The sequence below is a fragment of the Penicillium malachiteum genome, assembly GCF_028827825.1.
Source record: "Penicillium malachiteum strain IBT 17515 chromosome Unknown utg000004l:1.0-4883003.0:1.0-4884900.0, whole genome shotgun sequence".
NCBI lineage: Eukaryota > Fungi > Ascomycota > Eurotiomycetes > Eurotiales > Aspergillaceae > Penicillium > Penicillium malachiteum.
This window is the reverse complement of record NW_026643097.1, coordinates 440,720-455,332: the sequence shown is the minus strand read 5'-3', so window position 1 is coordinate 455,332 and position 14,613 is coordinate 440,720. Positions and strand designations below refer to the sequence as shown.

Sequence of the window (14,613 nt, the reverse complement as noted above, 5' to 3'; positions counted from 1 at the left end):
CTCAAAAATTGAAACATGCTAGTATTTGTGCCTTAAGCCTTAAATCTTTGAAAATAAATGTATACTACTTGCTACCTACGAATGTGCGCATTTAAAAAACGACTGTTCAAGTTAGAGTGATTAGTCCACTCGAGAGTCAAGACATCTAGACGCTATGTTGTATATGATGTCAGTGGCACATGAGGCAGCATTGAAATGTTGATAACAACTTGAATGAGCATTATGATATACTACAGTAGGAATTAGAACATAACATCATTGTCATCATGATGGTATGCAAAGTCCGTGTCCAGGATAAACTTACGCTCAGAATGGAATATTTGGGAGTAATGGGACCTCCGGAGTTTGTCCGATAACTGCTGTACATAGAATGGCTTTTCTGTTTCTTTGAATTATGGACTTCCACTATTTCTGTTCCTCGTCACCTGGTACCAGTGATTCATCGATATCCATAGAATCGATATCCATGTGACTGCGTAGCCCATCTTTGTTGACACGCATAGCTTCCGCGATTTCGGCTTCTCCTTCTCGAAGAAGATGCTTTCCACGCAGAAGGTCACCACGCTGCCTCCGTTTATCTTCTTCAACACGTTTCTCGCGCTCCACAAGCGCCTTCTCACGTTTCTCGCGTTCTCTTCGCTTCCGATCCAGTTCCTCTTGCTGTTCTGGAGTCAATTGTTCTTCTGGTGCAGGGGGCAGTGTAGATATGAATGCCTCAATCAATGGATCGCGGACCTTGGGCGGAAGTGCGATGTAGCGGATATCAGTGATGATTGCAGTGGGGAGAGCATCAACACTGGAGGACTGATTGAGAGCATGCAATGGCGCAGATTTGAGTAGAGCAGAAAGGTCTGATTTCCGAGTACTTTCAGGGGCTTTGAGTTTGGAAATATATTCGCGGTAGAACTTCTCTCGATCTTTGTCGTTAAGCTGGGAGTCCTTCATTTCTGGTTCTTTGCGGTATTTGCGCTTGAATTCGGGCCAATAAAGCTTTGGAGTTGCATATTCCTGTAGCAAAGCCAAGTACTTGATGCGTGGATCTTGCTTTTCCTGGTTCTTCTTGCGCTCTTGAACATCCTTGGCACGATCCCTGCTCCAGTTCGAGAAGATTTCTCGTCGAGTCTTCATGTTGGAAGGTGCGGTATATCTGGAATCCTCAATGATACGGCCTTCCTCGATAATCTTCTCCCATGTTGTAAATGGACTGATATTGAAGTCATCCAGCAAGTCCCGGAAGAGCGCCTCCGCATCAGCGTCGGTCAACGGAAGACCTTGTGTCTCCCAGTCCTCTTGTTCGACCTCGCCGTATTCACCAGGATCTAACCCATAGTCCTCGCCCATTGCGGCAAGCTGGTATTCCATGTCCTCTTCTGTAAACTCAACAGGCTGGTTATCTGGGGCTTCGCTTTCCGTTCGCGCACGTTTTGACGGCTGGTCCTCCTCTCCCTCGCTATCCGTCACTTCGACTTCTTCGTATTCATCGCTGTCTTCCGCGGCTTCGTGTTCGTGTACCACTGGTCCTGCCTCCGGATGGGCTCTATCGTCCGAAGTTGGGCCAGAAGTCGCTTTGGATACGGTCACATCCTGAGGTGTTTCCGGTTCTTCGCCGCGCTCAATTATTTCTTTCTTCTCTCGCTCGAGTCGATCGTACTCGATAACACCCTTCAAAACCTCCTGTGGAAACTTCCAGAAACTCTCGTTGGTATCTGGATTGTGCACGAACCGCCGTCCCAACTTGGTCTTTACTAGTACCCACGGAGCGCAGTCTGGAATAGCATGCTTCGACTTTGGACGGTCTTGGGGCTCTCGACGACCACGATCCTGGTAGCCTTTCTCACCTCTAAACCCCCCCACGGCCATGTCTGTTGTCTGCTTGGGGCTGGCCGTGCTGCGCTCCGTGGGGTTGATAACCAGCAGGGGCATATGGCGTTGAAGAATAAGCCGGTAATGACCTGGGGTCATATGTTGGCACAGGGACGGTTGGCGCTGGTTGCGGGGCCTGCGATTGAGGCCTAGTGTAAGTTGACTGTTTTGTAGCGGTGTTGTAATAGTACAAGTGACCTGCAAATGAATCGTTAGAGATATTCTTTTGAAAACTACAGATGGGGGATGTACCAGTCGGCGCTCGATGCTCTGTCCACCCTGGGGGCAAAGGAGGCGGAGGAGTATATGTAGATTTAAGCATTTTGAGCCGTTCAGATTTGATTTTTCAGTTGCGAGGCTGGAGAATTAATCATCTCAGAGCCTAATGTTGGCGCAAGAATTAGCTGCGATAAAGCTTTGGTGTGGTGAGATGGTCCGAGCTTGGCGGATGACAGAGGACGCGCCAGGGCGAGTTGCCTGGGACTTCCTTGAGCTCCATCTGCACCTTCAACTATCTTCATCCCCCCATTCCCTCCACCCGCAATATTCCCGATCCCGTCGTCTTGACTAATTTCCTGTGTTCTTATTTACATGCACCATGTCTCGGCGATATGATTCACGAGTAAGTTTGATCAGATCTTCACCTCAAGTGCAGCTCCCGCTAACCTATGACGCTGATGGGTTAGACCACCATCTTCTCCCCCGAGGGTCGACTCTACCAGGTTGAATATGCACTAGAAGCTATCTCTCATGCCGGTACGGCTCTCGGTATTCTTGCCAAGGATGGAATTGTCCTCGCTGCGGAGAGGAAGGTCACCAGCAAGCTGCTGGAACAGGATACCTCTGCTGAGAAGCTCTACACAATCAACGAGTACGTAACCTATCACATATTTATGCGTTTCATCAATATTTCATCCATCACCGTCTGTGTGGAATTGAGCTGACGCCCTCTTCTAGTAACATGATCTGCGCTGTGGCTGGTATGAACGCCGATGCCAACATCCTGATCAACTATGCCCGGCAAAACGCCCAACGCTACCTCCTCACCTACAACGAAGACATCCCTTGTGAACAGCTCGTTCGCCGATTGTGCGATCTGAAGCAAGGTTATACCCAGCACGGTGGTCTCCGTCCATTCGGTGTATCGTTCATCTATGCTGGATGGGATCATCTCCGCCAGTTCCAGCTGTATCAAAGCAACCCCAGTGGAAATTACGGTGGATGGAAGGCCACCAGCGTTGGAGCCAACAATGCTAGTGCGCAGAGTCTGCTCAAGCAAGACTACAAGGAGGACCAGACATTGCAAGAAGCTTGTGCTATGGCTGTCAAGGTCCTGAGCAAGACCATGGATTCGACAAAGTTGAGCAGCGAGAAGAGTAAGCATCCGCACTCTATAATTCTGCAGGATTTTAACATCGGGAAATTTCATTTGATCGGCATGCTAACCGACCTTTTTTCTCTTCAGTCGAGTTCGCAACAGTAGGCAAAACCGAGGACGGAAAGATCTACCACCACCTATGGAGCGCAGACGAGATCGATGCCCTTCTACGGGATCAAGGGCTGGCTAAGGTGAATGACGAGCCTGAGGCTGGTGACATAAAATAGATTAATACCTCTACTTGTGTTTTCAGATAACTTGGAAATCAAGAACGGCACTTATTTATTTCTCATTTACTCATCTTACATACTTCAAGTTCCTGTCTCTGCCACACTCTGGCCCAACGGATGCTGCTGCTGATGACTGCAGTAAGTGCTGTTCGTGACGTGGCATGAGCGGCTAGGTCTTGATACCCAATGATGGTTGGAATTCCCGATGTGATGATGCTGTTTGTTCGATCAAACACACCAAGACACGTAGTCAGCGGGATATAGTTTTAAATCTGAAGCCTCACGGTCATTGAATGATGGGACCACTGTTGATAAATTCTCCGATATTGCATCAGCCTGTCATATTACTATGTAGTATATATACCTAATCCCCGGCTCACCATTCCGGCCCGGCTTAGTTTGAACGAACGTTAGCCAACAACCCTCAACTTCAAGCTGCCATATCTGGGCATGCAGTTCAAGTTGTGCAGGATCACAGTGGTTGACAGTCCGAGTCGTCTACAGGGGAGATCATCGTATCGCAGGAGCTCCAACTTGAAGGAGTGTGCCAACCTTGGAAGGTTCGTACTCAGATCATGACAGACTCGGAAACGTTCAAGTTCAACTTGAAGTTTATGATGTGTGCAGTGGACCTTGAAGGATTTATATGGGTATGTTTCTTCAACTTGAACTTGAAGGCAGAATGACCTGTCAGTGCCGAAAAACTGCACTAACACTTCTACTAGTACTAGTACAGGTCCAGGGCAGTCCCTACAAGTATGGCCCTGGGGATCCAGAGGAATTTCAACTTGAAGTTCCCACTAAATACTCGGAACTATATACTACTGCACCGCATGCCACTGGCAGTGTGTATCTGGTATATCCATTAAGTATACCTCAACGACTTTCTAAATTCATGATAGTCAGCTGATACATACCAGCCTCGGAATAGACACTAACACCTCAGCTAATGTACCCGAAGAACAATGGCATTCTAGGTATCAACCCAACCGATGATGGATGTTGGGCCCCAACTTGGCCCCAGATGGATGAAACAACACCCATTATGTAATCATCGACACGTGATAACCCAAATGAGGGGTCCACCCGTGGACCCGTTCCACAGTTCGCGGGGCTACTGTCTATCATTCTTCTCGAACCCATTGCAGGGTTTGGGGATATTCTCTGAAAGTTGAATGATTTCTATTTACTTTCTGCAGACTTGAGTGCTGTTTTGTCCGGCTATCTGCAGCGGAAGCCCCCTTTTTTCTCTCTTGAGACTGGGTCCGTCTCAGCGAACCGCTCACCCACCAAGCCAAGAACCCACGGCGCTTATAATATACCTAGGCTCCATTGATATCTGGTATTCATTGGATATCGACAGCCTATGAACCTCGGAAAAAGGATGCAGCTCAGCCAATGAGGGAATTTTGTTCAATTTCTTCAGACCCTCTACTACCATACAGGTCATCACATTGCAGCAACTCGATTCAGACTTGATGTCACAGACGACGTGCTTTGTGTGGTGAAACATGAAACGTTCAAAGAAAATAAAGCCACCAGCCGATGACATGAAATGAAGACTCCTAAACAGCAAAAAAGAAGAAAGAGAAGGGGCCGAAAAAACGAAATCGAAGGGTCCAATCAATACACTCGTTGCTCGTTCAATGAAGACCGCGGAAATTGTGTCAATCCCGCCGGGCTTTTCGAGCCTATCTTAGGAGGGTGTTGCGCTTGTCCTCCCGTTCCCGTTGCAACATGTAAATTTCTTTGTCCAGCTCCTTGATCAAAGTTTGAGACCGGTCCATGGAGGCAACCAAAGTGGCCCCCTCACGTTTCCACCTGTCAAGTCGGTCGAGCTCGGCGGTACGCCGCCGAAACTTGGTCTCAATTTTCTCACAGAGCCGGCACTTGCTCGCTTCATTCTCGGTCATGTTGACGAGTCTCATTCCGCAGGTTTCGCCTGTTCGGTACTCGTAATTGCAGCGGTGGGCGAAGCTAGTCCAGCTCCAGTCGCCACAGGAGAATCGCTTCTGGTTGTAAAAGCACATACCTGCCAAATGAAGTTAGTGCTGTTCGATCCTCATGTTCGATCAAACTCACTTGCTGTCGGGTCCCAAGCTCTCGTTTCAGAATAAATCCGGGAATGCGATTGGTTTCAACCTGACTGACCAAGTTTTCTTGACAGGCTTGATAGGCTAACTTATGATGTTTTTGATCGAAGATTCCAGGAACGTGCCCAGAATTTTGAAACAAATGTTCGGAAAGAAAAAAGGAAGCTTTTCTTGAGGAATACTATGAGCCTGACTTATTGCTTTGACACTTTGATTTTGAAACTTGAGGGGGGATGATTTTGAATACTACGGTCATAAAGGGGATCTCAATGGCTTATTTATGTTTCGGTCAATATTTACATGTCACCGCTAAGATCCTCTCAAAACCGTGGCCACCCAAAACCATGGTCACCCAAAACCGTGGTCACCCAAAAATCGTGGTCACCCAAAAATCGTGGTCACTCCAACGGAAAACCGTGGCCATCTAGCTGATCGACGCTGACCGGCACGGGACGGCTTATCGTCCGTGTTTCTCATTCATCGAATTTCACTTCGCAGCCTGGTTGATCTGAATCCGGTTGGCTGTCAGCAGTTCCCTCAAGATAGTGGAGACTGTAAGATGCCCAAGATTCTTCGGATGGAGCCACCTCAAGGATGAACCGTTGCTTCAAGCATGCATGCACTTTTGTTGACCGTGGCGAGTTTTGTCCCCATGATGATGTACGAAGCATGGAAAATCCCTCAGGTCATGGCTGCAGTTGTCCATTTTCCAGTCTCGACTACTGCAACTATGCCGTCGCAAGATTGCCTTTCCCCGCCCTTCAAGGTGCATGTCGTTCGCATGGAGTCAGACTTCAGCGATGTTGTTATGTCCCACATAGACGAGCCTGCATGATTGAGTTGCTCTCGGTCGCCGCCAGCTGTCATCCAGATGCAATTCTCAGACAACTCTGTTCAGGGATAACCTTGTTTTCAGACAAAAGAAAAGATATTGTCTTTTCCGAATGTGACAGAACTCTGCACGTCCCCTGTGACTCCACCATAATGCTATGATGTTCTCTACACCATGCATGCCCGATGCTGCCACCATTGATTGGCTTAATATACAATCTATCTTGAGTTTTGACTCCACCGTCTGTCCGAATGTCCTTTTCTGGCCACACGAAATCCCATTCGGCGTTGCCGTCTGTGTGATTGCATGCGCATGCACATTCGCATCATTGCGCCCCCTCTCTCGCTCTATCCATCTATCCCTGGTCAACCATTGCCATTACGTCTCCTGCGTCGGGCCAGAATTTGGGAACATAGCACTTGGTTTCAGCGTAAGGTTGCGACCCGATCTAGTGCTCACTCTCTAACATCTTGTCTCCGAGAGCCCTGTGTACAGGACTATCAGAATTGAGATTTGTTCTTCGTTCCACACCTGCCGCAACTTTCCGCTCCGTGTCTGCCAGCCAATAGTCCCTTACCCGGGTGGCAAAGGTCGCGTCACTGAGGCTCTATTATTGGTACCTCCTGTACCCAGGGACACGGGCCACGGAATTGGGTTTTCTCTCTCTATCTCGGTTGATGCATTGTCCACTCGGGGTTTGGACGGGGCTGAATCCATACTTGTTCAGCTGATCTTTCACAGCTGCAGAAGAGGGATCCTGCATCTGGCCCCGCTCATGTGTATGGTTCATCGTCATACAGTTGTTCTTTTTTGGCGAAAATGATAGGATCTGGATGCCGTGCGGCGCCCATCTCAGAAACGAACCGTGACACCTCCCACATATTGCTGAACCACATGCAGCTGCACCAAAGCTCGGAGACTCTGACGTGGCACGATTCTTCTGGCCCGGTGCACTAATTCCTGGCAATGAGGGCTGACGGACAGACTGGGTGGGTCGAGGACCGCAACGTTCTTGGAGGCCTTCAGAGGCTCCACACGAGGAGCCAGGCTTTCATCCCTGTCATTAAAAAAAGAAATCAGTGCAGGAGGGTTGCTTCTCTCGGATCAAGGTGGAAGTGGCTGCATTGCCTCTCTACTAGTCAGCGCACCGGTCCACTCGATGGTGGGATACATAGTGATACGACGCAGGATCGTCGGATTCGGCCGCTCACATTACGTCCTCTGCCTGGATTTGGGATGGTGATCCATGACCAGATGTTGAGTTGGCACCCGGGCAAACTCTGACGAGCGGCGAACAGCCTCAGGAGGCACTGCCTTGGGCGAGCACTGATCCAATTTCCGTGAGGAACTTGTTGCATCACTCAGCAATCCTCGAATCAGCTTCTCAAGCCCCCCCTGCCTATTTGCCCTTTTGCCTTTCGCCCCGTATTACTATCGAATTGATCATTTCTGACTTTGTTTTTTTTTGCGTGGTCCGGGACCTGTCTCTGGCAAGGATTCAAGCCAAAAATAGGAGGAAAAAGCGTAAAAGTGATTCCTGCCCAACAAGCGAAGTTACCGGAGCAGTTTCCTGAGCCCTCAACTTTGGATTAGTGTCGTTGTTGGTTCATTTTGTGTGCCGTTGACTCCGGTTATCCGTGCTACAACGTTGAAATTGGATTCTCGGGCCCGCATACACGCTCCCATACTGCTGGGCTCCTCTGATCCCGTGATCTTAAAGTGAGCGGAGGCTCCCGCACCTTCCACGCGCATATATTTTTTAACAGGTGACAAATGGTGGCCGGATCTGTGAGCTTTAGGATTCCAGAGCAAAAGGGAACTTGCCTCGAGACCGAGTCAGTACATTCAGATTGGTCGGACAGACAGGGCTTTCTCACTTGCAGCCGAACTTGGCGTCCAATGATAGACTCTGCTTGGGATGTCGGCCATATGCAGCTAACAATCCCTTCTCCACCCTCGATGTACCGGGACGAATAATGGGAATCGTCAAGTATCAGGCCGGGCCCAGCTAAGGCGTGATAGTTAATTGGTCGATTAGAATCCTTCTCGACGCGGCCCCTCGCATCTGCATTTGCCCAGGTGCTCTTCCCACCCAGGAAACTCGATGCTCCCGCATGTCATTTTGGCACATGTCTAGCTTGGCACGGATGTATCCCTTCCGTGCTTCTTCCATTCTGGGTTTAACGCTGCTGATCTTTAGATCTTCTTCTTGGTGCTCGGATTTTCATTAGGCACCCATAACCACTCCCGAGGAAACCTGCTATGGTACATATGTGTATGCTAACATTAGTGCCCGGTATACATCCCGCGAAATTGGATTTCCCATCCATAGTGTCCTTTTCATGGCACAATAGTCTAAATCTTAATGCTCTCTCTCTCTCTCTCTGACAAGAAATCAAAACATTGATTATGCAACCTGGAATCTCATTATTGAGATCATACGTCGATCTTCGTGTACACTTGTTGACGTGGCAGTACTTCATTCTCGCTTCCACATTCTGACTTGCTTGACCACAGAAACAAAAAACAATTATACACTAACATTCGCACAGGCTAATTCAACAGGTCACATTTTTTCCCTTGCTCTTATTTTCGTGATCCAACTATCTGCACTACTTCTATACAGCTTATTACTAGATCCGGTTAGCGGTATATCGTGACGTCAATATGATTATTCTCATTGAGCCGAACAGGGCACCACAGTAGTATCATGACAGTTCCAGAGGAAATACCTGGCTTAAACGATTTCGCAGATTTCAATTCCATTAGAATTTTTACCAATTTTCTCATCCGCATACTACATACCCAATTACGAGCCACATTCCTAACAAACGGCAAGATAGTACAATCTTAATTCTTGCCTCATATAGAATGTGGAAGAGTCTCGTCTCCAGCAGCCAACAGGCCACGCGGACAAGTCGTCATCTCCGATGCTCCACGGGTCTCTGGACACCACCGGTATCTGCAGCAACACGGAGTACCTTCAGCACAACACCCCATTCTCAGAAAGATACCGGGAACACAGATGCATTCTTCAAAGAGCGCGAGGCGCTGAATCCCGAGCGATCAGAGGTCACAAAGTCCGGAACTGACAGCGAGGTTGCCCAACATGCTTCAGCTTATGATCCACACAACATTTCACCTGAGAGCGAACTCGAGGCTGTGGGAAAGGAGAAGCTGGCTGAAGGGAAGGAAGGGAACCCATTGAATATGAGCCCTGCCAATTCCGAAGTCAGTGCTTGGAGAGGTCCATCTGAGGGAGGACCTGATCGTAATGCCGAGAAGAAGGGAGCTAGTGGGAAGGGCGTTACTAAGAAGAGTCGGTCCATACATGTCAAGGAGGATGGAACGCATGTTTCATATCGGGATTGAGATTTTGTGGTTTTTCTTTTTTAGGAGTTGATGATGTTCAGACTGAGGAAATCATAAAGCCGAGTAAGTGACTCAAGTCTCTTCGGTCATGTCGGGTTTTCGATGTATACAAGTTATCTCGTTCAAATCTTTACTCATCTTCATTGTTAGAATGGAATCTTGGGACTCCTATGAAGCCGCATATTTGAAATTTCAACCGAGCTTTAAATGCGCACCTAATTATTCTGAAGATCTTGTATCTGAGTCTTTTACCCTATGTATGAATCCATAGGTAGTCTTTCAATATTACATGAAAAGAATCCAATACCCTTTCATGTTCAAATACCGCACTCTAGTAGATCCTAGTTGCAGTGAGCGGCGTGTAAGCGCAACTCGAACCCATGAACTCTTGAACCTTGGAAAATTCCATTGACCTCAGCCCTAACTGTTTTATAATAGCATGCTTCAAATTTCTCAGGGACGTCTAGTTCTCTATTCAATGTGTTTCAAGGCATGATTGATAAATCAAGAGAGAGTATGGACAACTTCAAGTTTGTAAAAGCAAGACTCAAAACCATAATATCAACCAAGGTTTTCTATATTGTGACCAATGGTAGAATTTCATTCATCTCGAAGTAAAACTTCGATCTTCGAGGTAAAAGGGGTATCATACACTGGATGCTTGTCGTTGCCAGTGAGAATGTTCATGCGTAAGTGCTCAATGTCCACTTTGATTTTCAACAACTCGTGATATAACTGCCAGTGGATAAGACTGAATAAAGGGGAATAGAACATCATAAATACACACAGGTCGCACCGAAATAAAACAGGAACTGTAGATGCATGTACAGACCATGCCTAAAAATATCAAGGATCAAATCGATTACTCCTTCGCAATATCAATGATGCTTCTTCCTTCAATCAACCACACCTTCTCACCTCCAGAAGGAATGTCACCCTCCAAAGCCTTCAACCCAGCTTTAACGGCAGCCTGACCAATAACATCCGCTTCTTGCGCCCATCCATCCTTCAAGCTAGAGTGAAGCTTCCCAGCCCAACCCGCAACGAACCGGATCGCAGCCTCAGCAGGACGACTCTCCTCGCGAGTTCCAGCAATCAAACCAGGGCGCAGGATAACCGTCCGTTCAAACCCAAGTGCCTTGATATCATCCTCAATCTCGCCCTTCATGCGCGTATACGGGATAGAAGAACTCTTGTTAGCGCCACTGCTAGAGATAAGCACGCAGACCTTGGTGCCAGCCTCACGGGCCGCGCGCGCAAGTTCCACATTTAATCCATGCTCGATCTTGTATTGGTTCTCGAAGCCGCCTGCTGCAGCCCTGGTAGTTCCGAAGGCGGAAATGAATAGTTCAGGCGTTGGGCTCAATTCCGAGAGCTGCGCGGCCCACTTGGTACTATCATCTGAGACGAATGTTGTGAGTTTGGCGGGAGCTTCGGCTGCTGCTGGGGGTGTTCGGCGAGAGATGGTATCAATGCGATTAACGGCGGAATTGGAGATGAGGCTGGTGAGTATGTGGGAGCCCTACACCAGGAAAGATAAGATGGGGGGGTTAGCGGGGGATGTACAACTTTGATATTGCGTGGTTCAAGGGGTAGGGAAATTGGGAACTCACCACCATACCGGTGCAGCCAAGGAGTGCTACGTTCGCCATGATTATCTGTGTGTGTTTGAGATTTTGACTTGAAGAAGTACAAAAGGAGGTAGCTTGCGATATTCGAGTTAAGAATGGTTCACGGGTGGCTCCTCTTTCGTCATCCAAGGAGCTAATCCGGATCGGGTAATTGACATGAAGCTTCAATTAAGATCTGTAGTCGACATTCTACTTAAAACCTAGTCATTAATTTCGTTCATTGGTATGACTCTTTAAAATCTGACTTCTTTTTTATCTGAATTTTACTTTTATTTTGTCTAATGCTTAACTTGAGTTTACATGTGTAGTAAGTGTGTGCTAGTGCATTACTATATATTTGAGCCCTTACCGTGACTCAGAATCTATTAACCTCAAGTGCTCGGTTGAACTTGAATTATTACTAGGTAGTACCTACTATGATGCACCCTGGGTTCCTACAGTGCTACTACTACTAGTAGTACTAGTAGTAGGTACCATCACAGAACTTCAAATGTTCAAGTTGGTCACCGAGTCACTTCAAGTTCCCGTCGCTGGGTGGTGTATCTGGTGCGCCATAAGTGCTGTGAGTGATCACCGCTCCCTGCTCGCTTGCAGCAGCAGGTGGTATCCGTTCAATTATTGTGCTGGTGGGGAGAGGGGACTCCTTTAAAGAAGTGGAATTGTAAAAAATCTGCGAATTGGGTAGCAGGACAACCATCCAAGGCTGGAAAAAAACCTCTCGCAAAAATAGTCTTGGTGTACGGACGCCACACTGGGCGTCTCGCTCAAGTTGGCTCTATAAAACTTCTTGCGTCCGAGTCGTTGTTACTATCAAAAAGACTACCAGTCAAGGCCTAGCAAATGCGAGTAGTAATAAAATGCAATATTTAGTTCAGATAATCAATTCCAAGGTTCCTCCACGGTTCTATGATAGAAATATTTTAAATCATTGAACTTTGACCAAGCTTCTTCTCTTGGGCTTGATAGATCTTGACCAGCTGGCGAACAGACAAGTCAAGCAGAACGTCCTCTGAACCACCGGGAATGCGTGCCCCAGGAACATCGCGGTAGATAGCTGATGAGTTAATGTTTTAGTATAATGAAAGAAAAAGTAAATATGACAGGCGACATACCTTCAACAAGCTCACCCTGGCCAGTTTGAGTGAAGCCATTTCCACCGAAGAGCAAAACAGCGACTTGAGCACACTCGTTAAGGACCATGGCTGACTTGGCTTTCGCCAAAGCTGTCAATCCGCCGAGCTGTCTGTCTCCTTCTTCCTTACTCAGATGACAAAGCTGATATAGAATCTGCTCAACCCAAGCCCACATGGTCTCAAGCTCAGCACCTGCCTTGGCAAGTCGATGTCGGACAACCGGCTGATCCATAAGCGTCTTACCAAAGGCTTCGCGTTTGAGACAGTATGAAAATGCGGCAGCCAACGCCACACGTGCTTGACGAGTAACACCAACGGATATAACCAAGCGCTCGTGATTGAAGTTAGTCATGATGATTCTCATGCCTTCCCCTTCTTTGCCAATCAAGTTAGAGGCCGGGACTTTGACATCATCGAGTTCGATGTAAGTAGTTCCACCAGCCTTTTGACCAGAGACCTTGAGACGACGCATCGTGACTCCTGGATGGTTTTTGAGCGGCACTACAAGGACCGATAGTCCAGTAGGTCCTGGACCGCCTGTTCGTACTGCCATGGTTGCGTAGTCAGACCAGATAGCATTGGTGATCCTGATGTCTGTTAAAACGCGAATAAATCAGTAGATCTAAAAGGCATACCATTTCTTAGTTCCATTTATTATGTAGTGTTGGCCATCATCAGTCTTGACTGCAGTGGTGACAATGTTCGCAACGTCACTTCCGGCCTCGGGCTCTGTAATCGCAATACAGGCACGTTTCTTTCCGGTGAGTAAGTCGGGGAGAAACCTTTCTTGCAGGTCTTTGCTGCCAAATTTGACAATTGGCGGGATTCCAAAGGCAAAACCAGCATTCAAGGAGCCTCCAGGGCCACTGAGGCCAGATCGTGCCAACTGTTGACAGTTAGTAATTTCCCCAGGTATCACTTTCAAGGTTCCCTTGATAATATATACTACGATTCACTCACCTCATCAGTATAAATTCCAGTATAGATGTAGTCCCAGTCTTCTACCTTGACACCTAGGATATCATTGATGCCCAGGCGCTTCAGCCAGTCCGCTGGAAGAGGAGCAGGCATGTTTGGTAACAACATGTTGTGTTTGCAGAAGGTATGGAAGACGTGATCCGGCACGGTTCCTTCCTTCTCCCACTCCATTGCATGTTGAATCAAATTTTCCCACGCGAACTTGCGGCATGCTTCCTGGAAACGACGGTGTGCAGGGGTAATGTATGGGGATGGCAAACCACGCAGGTAGGGTGGTTCAGAAAAAGGAACTGGATTTGGTGAGTTGGTCGCCATGGGTGAATATTGTTAAGATATCTTGCTTCAAATTGTATAGCACGTAGCTTTGAAACTGGAATATGGAGTGAAGAATATCAAGTTCAATGCCAGGTGTTGCCAGGTGTTGTTACTTTGTACATATAGTGGACCACCGCCAGCTCCGCTTCTCCGCAGTGGCTCCCGGGGCCGGGGCGTTGCGACCGAGGCTCGGTGCTGGTATGCTAGTGACATCACATGAGTTGACACCTTAGATATCAGGAGTCAAGAATTATGCGATGTATAGATGAGTCATCCTGTACATGAGAATTATGTATACCTGGGCAGTCACCTGGGCAATCCAATATCGATTGTTGATCCGAGTCTCTACAATACACAGCCAGCTAGGATGAAAATACCTGAGTAACAATCAATCATACTCGTGGCTAACAAAAAGGATACTACCTACCCAATAGACAATTGAATCCAGCTGCTACTACCATCCTATAATTTAGCAATAAGATTGATCATAACTCCACACTAGCCAATAAAGAGCTCATGAGTCATAGGCTGAATACGAAGAAAAAAATGCCGCCTCAGGCTAATCTATTAGTATCTGGGATCCTGAAGATTCGGATTAAGTGTGAGGGCAATTGAAGATCAACCTTGCGTGAGTGAGTTTCAGCTCGAGGATGCAGTGCATATTGATCTAAACCTAAACGGGATAGGTTCATGCCTGGAGGTCGGTGAGGGGTGATTGGAGTACTTTGATAAAGACTGTGATATTCCCCAAGCTCCTTCCCTTTTGCAGATGACTCATGCAAGACTCA

General features: G+C 47.6%; 7 protein-coding genes across 7 annotated transcripts; 3 read left to right on the top strand and 4 right to left on the bottom strand.

The window, feature by feature from the left end:
• Nucleotides 1–405: 405 nt before the first annotated feature.
• N7483_008326 (uncharacterized protein) lies at nucleotides 406–2,185 on the bottom strand (the record flags this gene model as incomplete). The annotated part of the gene is made up of 2 exons (XM_057091753.1): nucleotides 406–2,026; nucleotides 2,055–2,185. The coding sequence occupies 2 exons, from the start codon at nucleotides 2,183–2,185 to the stop codon at nucleotides 406–408; spliced, it is 1,752 nt and encodes a 583-aa protein (XP_056942927.1).
• A 276-nt stretch (nucleotides 2,186–2,461) lies between these two features.
• On the top strand, nucleotides 2,462–3,468 carry pre9 (proteasome core particle subunit alpha 3; the record flags this gene model as incomplete). The annotated part of the gene is made up of 4 exons (XM_057091752.1): nucleotides 2,462–2,485; nucleotides 2,550–2,734; nucleotides 2,821–3,239; nucleotides 3,329–3,468. 4 exons carry the CDS (start codon nucleotides 2,462–2,464, stop codon nucleotides 3,466–3,468), a joined length of 768 nt encoding a protein of 255 aa, XP_056942926.1.
• A 1,694-nt stretch (nucleotides 3,469–5,162) lies between these two features.
• N7483_008324 (uncharacterized protein) lies at nucleotides 5,163–5,501 on the bottom strand (the record flags this gene model as incomplete). The annotated part of the gene is made up of 1 exon (XM_057091751.1): nucleotides 5,163–5,501. The coding sequence occupies one exon, from the start codon at nucleotides 5,499–5,501 to the stop codon at nucleotides 5,163–5,165; it is 339 nt and encodes a 112-aa protein (XP_056942925.1).
• Nucleotides 5,502–6,177: 676 nt separating this feature from the next.
• Nucleotides 6,178–6,399, top strand: N7483_008323 (uncharacterized protein; the record flags this gene model as incomplete). The annotated part of the gene is made up of 1 exon (XM_057091750.1): nucleotides 6,178–6,399. One exon carries the CDS (start codon nucleotides 6,178–6,180, stop codon nucleotides 6,397–6,399), a length of 222 nt encoding a protein of 73 aa, XP_056942924.1.
• A 2,868-nt stretch (nucleotides 6,400–9,267) lies between these two features.
• N7483_008322 (uncharacterized protein) lies at nucleotides 9,268–9,768 on the top strand (the record flags this gene model as incomplete). The annotated part of the gene is made up of 1 exon (XM_057091749.1): nucleotides 9,268–9,768. The coding sequence occupies one exon, from the start codon at nucleotides 9,268–9,270 to the stop codon at nucleotides 9,766–9,768; it is 501 nt and encodes a 166-aa protein (XP_056942923.1).
• Nucleotides 9,769–10,630: 862 nt separating this feature from the next.
• N7483_008321 (uncharacterized protein) lies at nucleotides 10,631–11,420 on the bottom strand (the record flags this gene model as incomplete). The annotated part of the gene is made up of 2 exons (XM_057091748.1): nucleotides 10,631–11,290; nucleotides 11,382–11,420. 2 exons carry the CDS (start codon nucleotides 11,418–11,420, stop codon nucleotides 10,631–10,633), a joined length of 699 nt encoding a protein of 232 aa, XP_056942922.1.
• Nucleotides 11,421–12,319: 899 nt separating this feature from the next.
• Nucleotides 12,320–13,825, bottom strand: N7483_008320 (acyl-CoA dehydrogenase family protein; the record flags this gene model as incomplete). Its single annotated transcript, XM_057091747.1, has 4 exons — nucleotides 12,320–12,453; nucleotides 12,512–13,119; nucleotides 13,168–13,418; nucleotides 13,493–13,825. 4 exons carry the CDS (start codon nucleotides 13,823–13,825, stop codon nucleotides 12,320–12,322), a joined length of 1,326 nt encoding a protein of 441 aa, XP_056942921.1.
• Nucleotides 13,826–14,613: the final 788 nt, after the last annotated feature.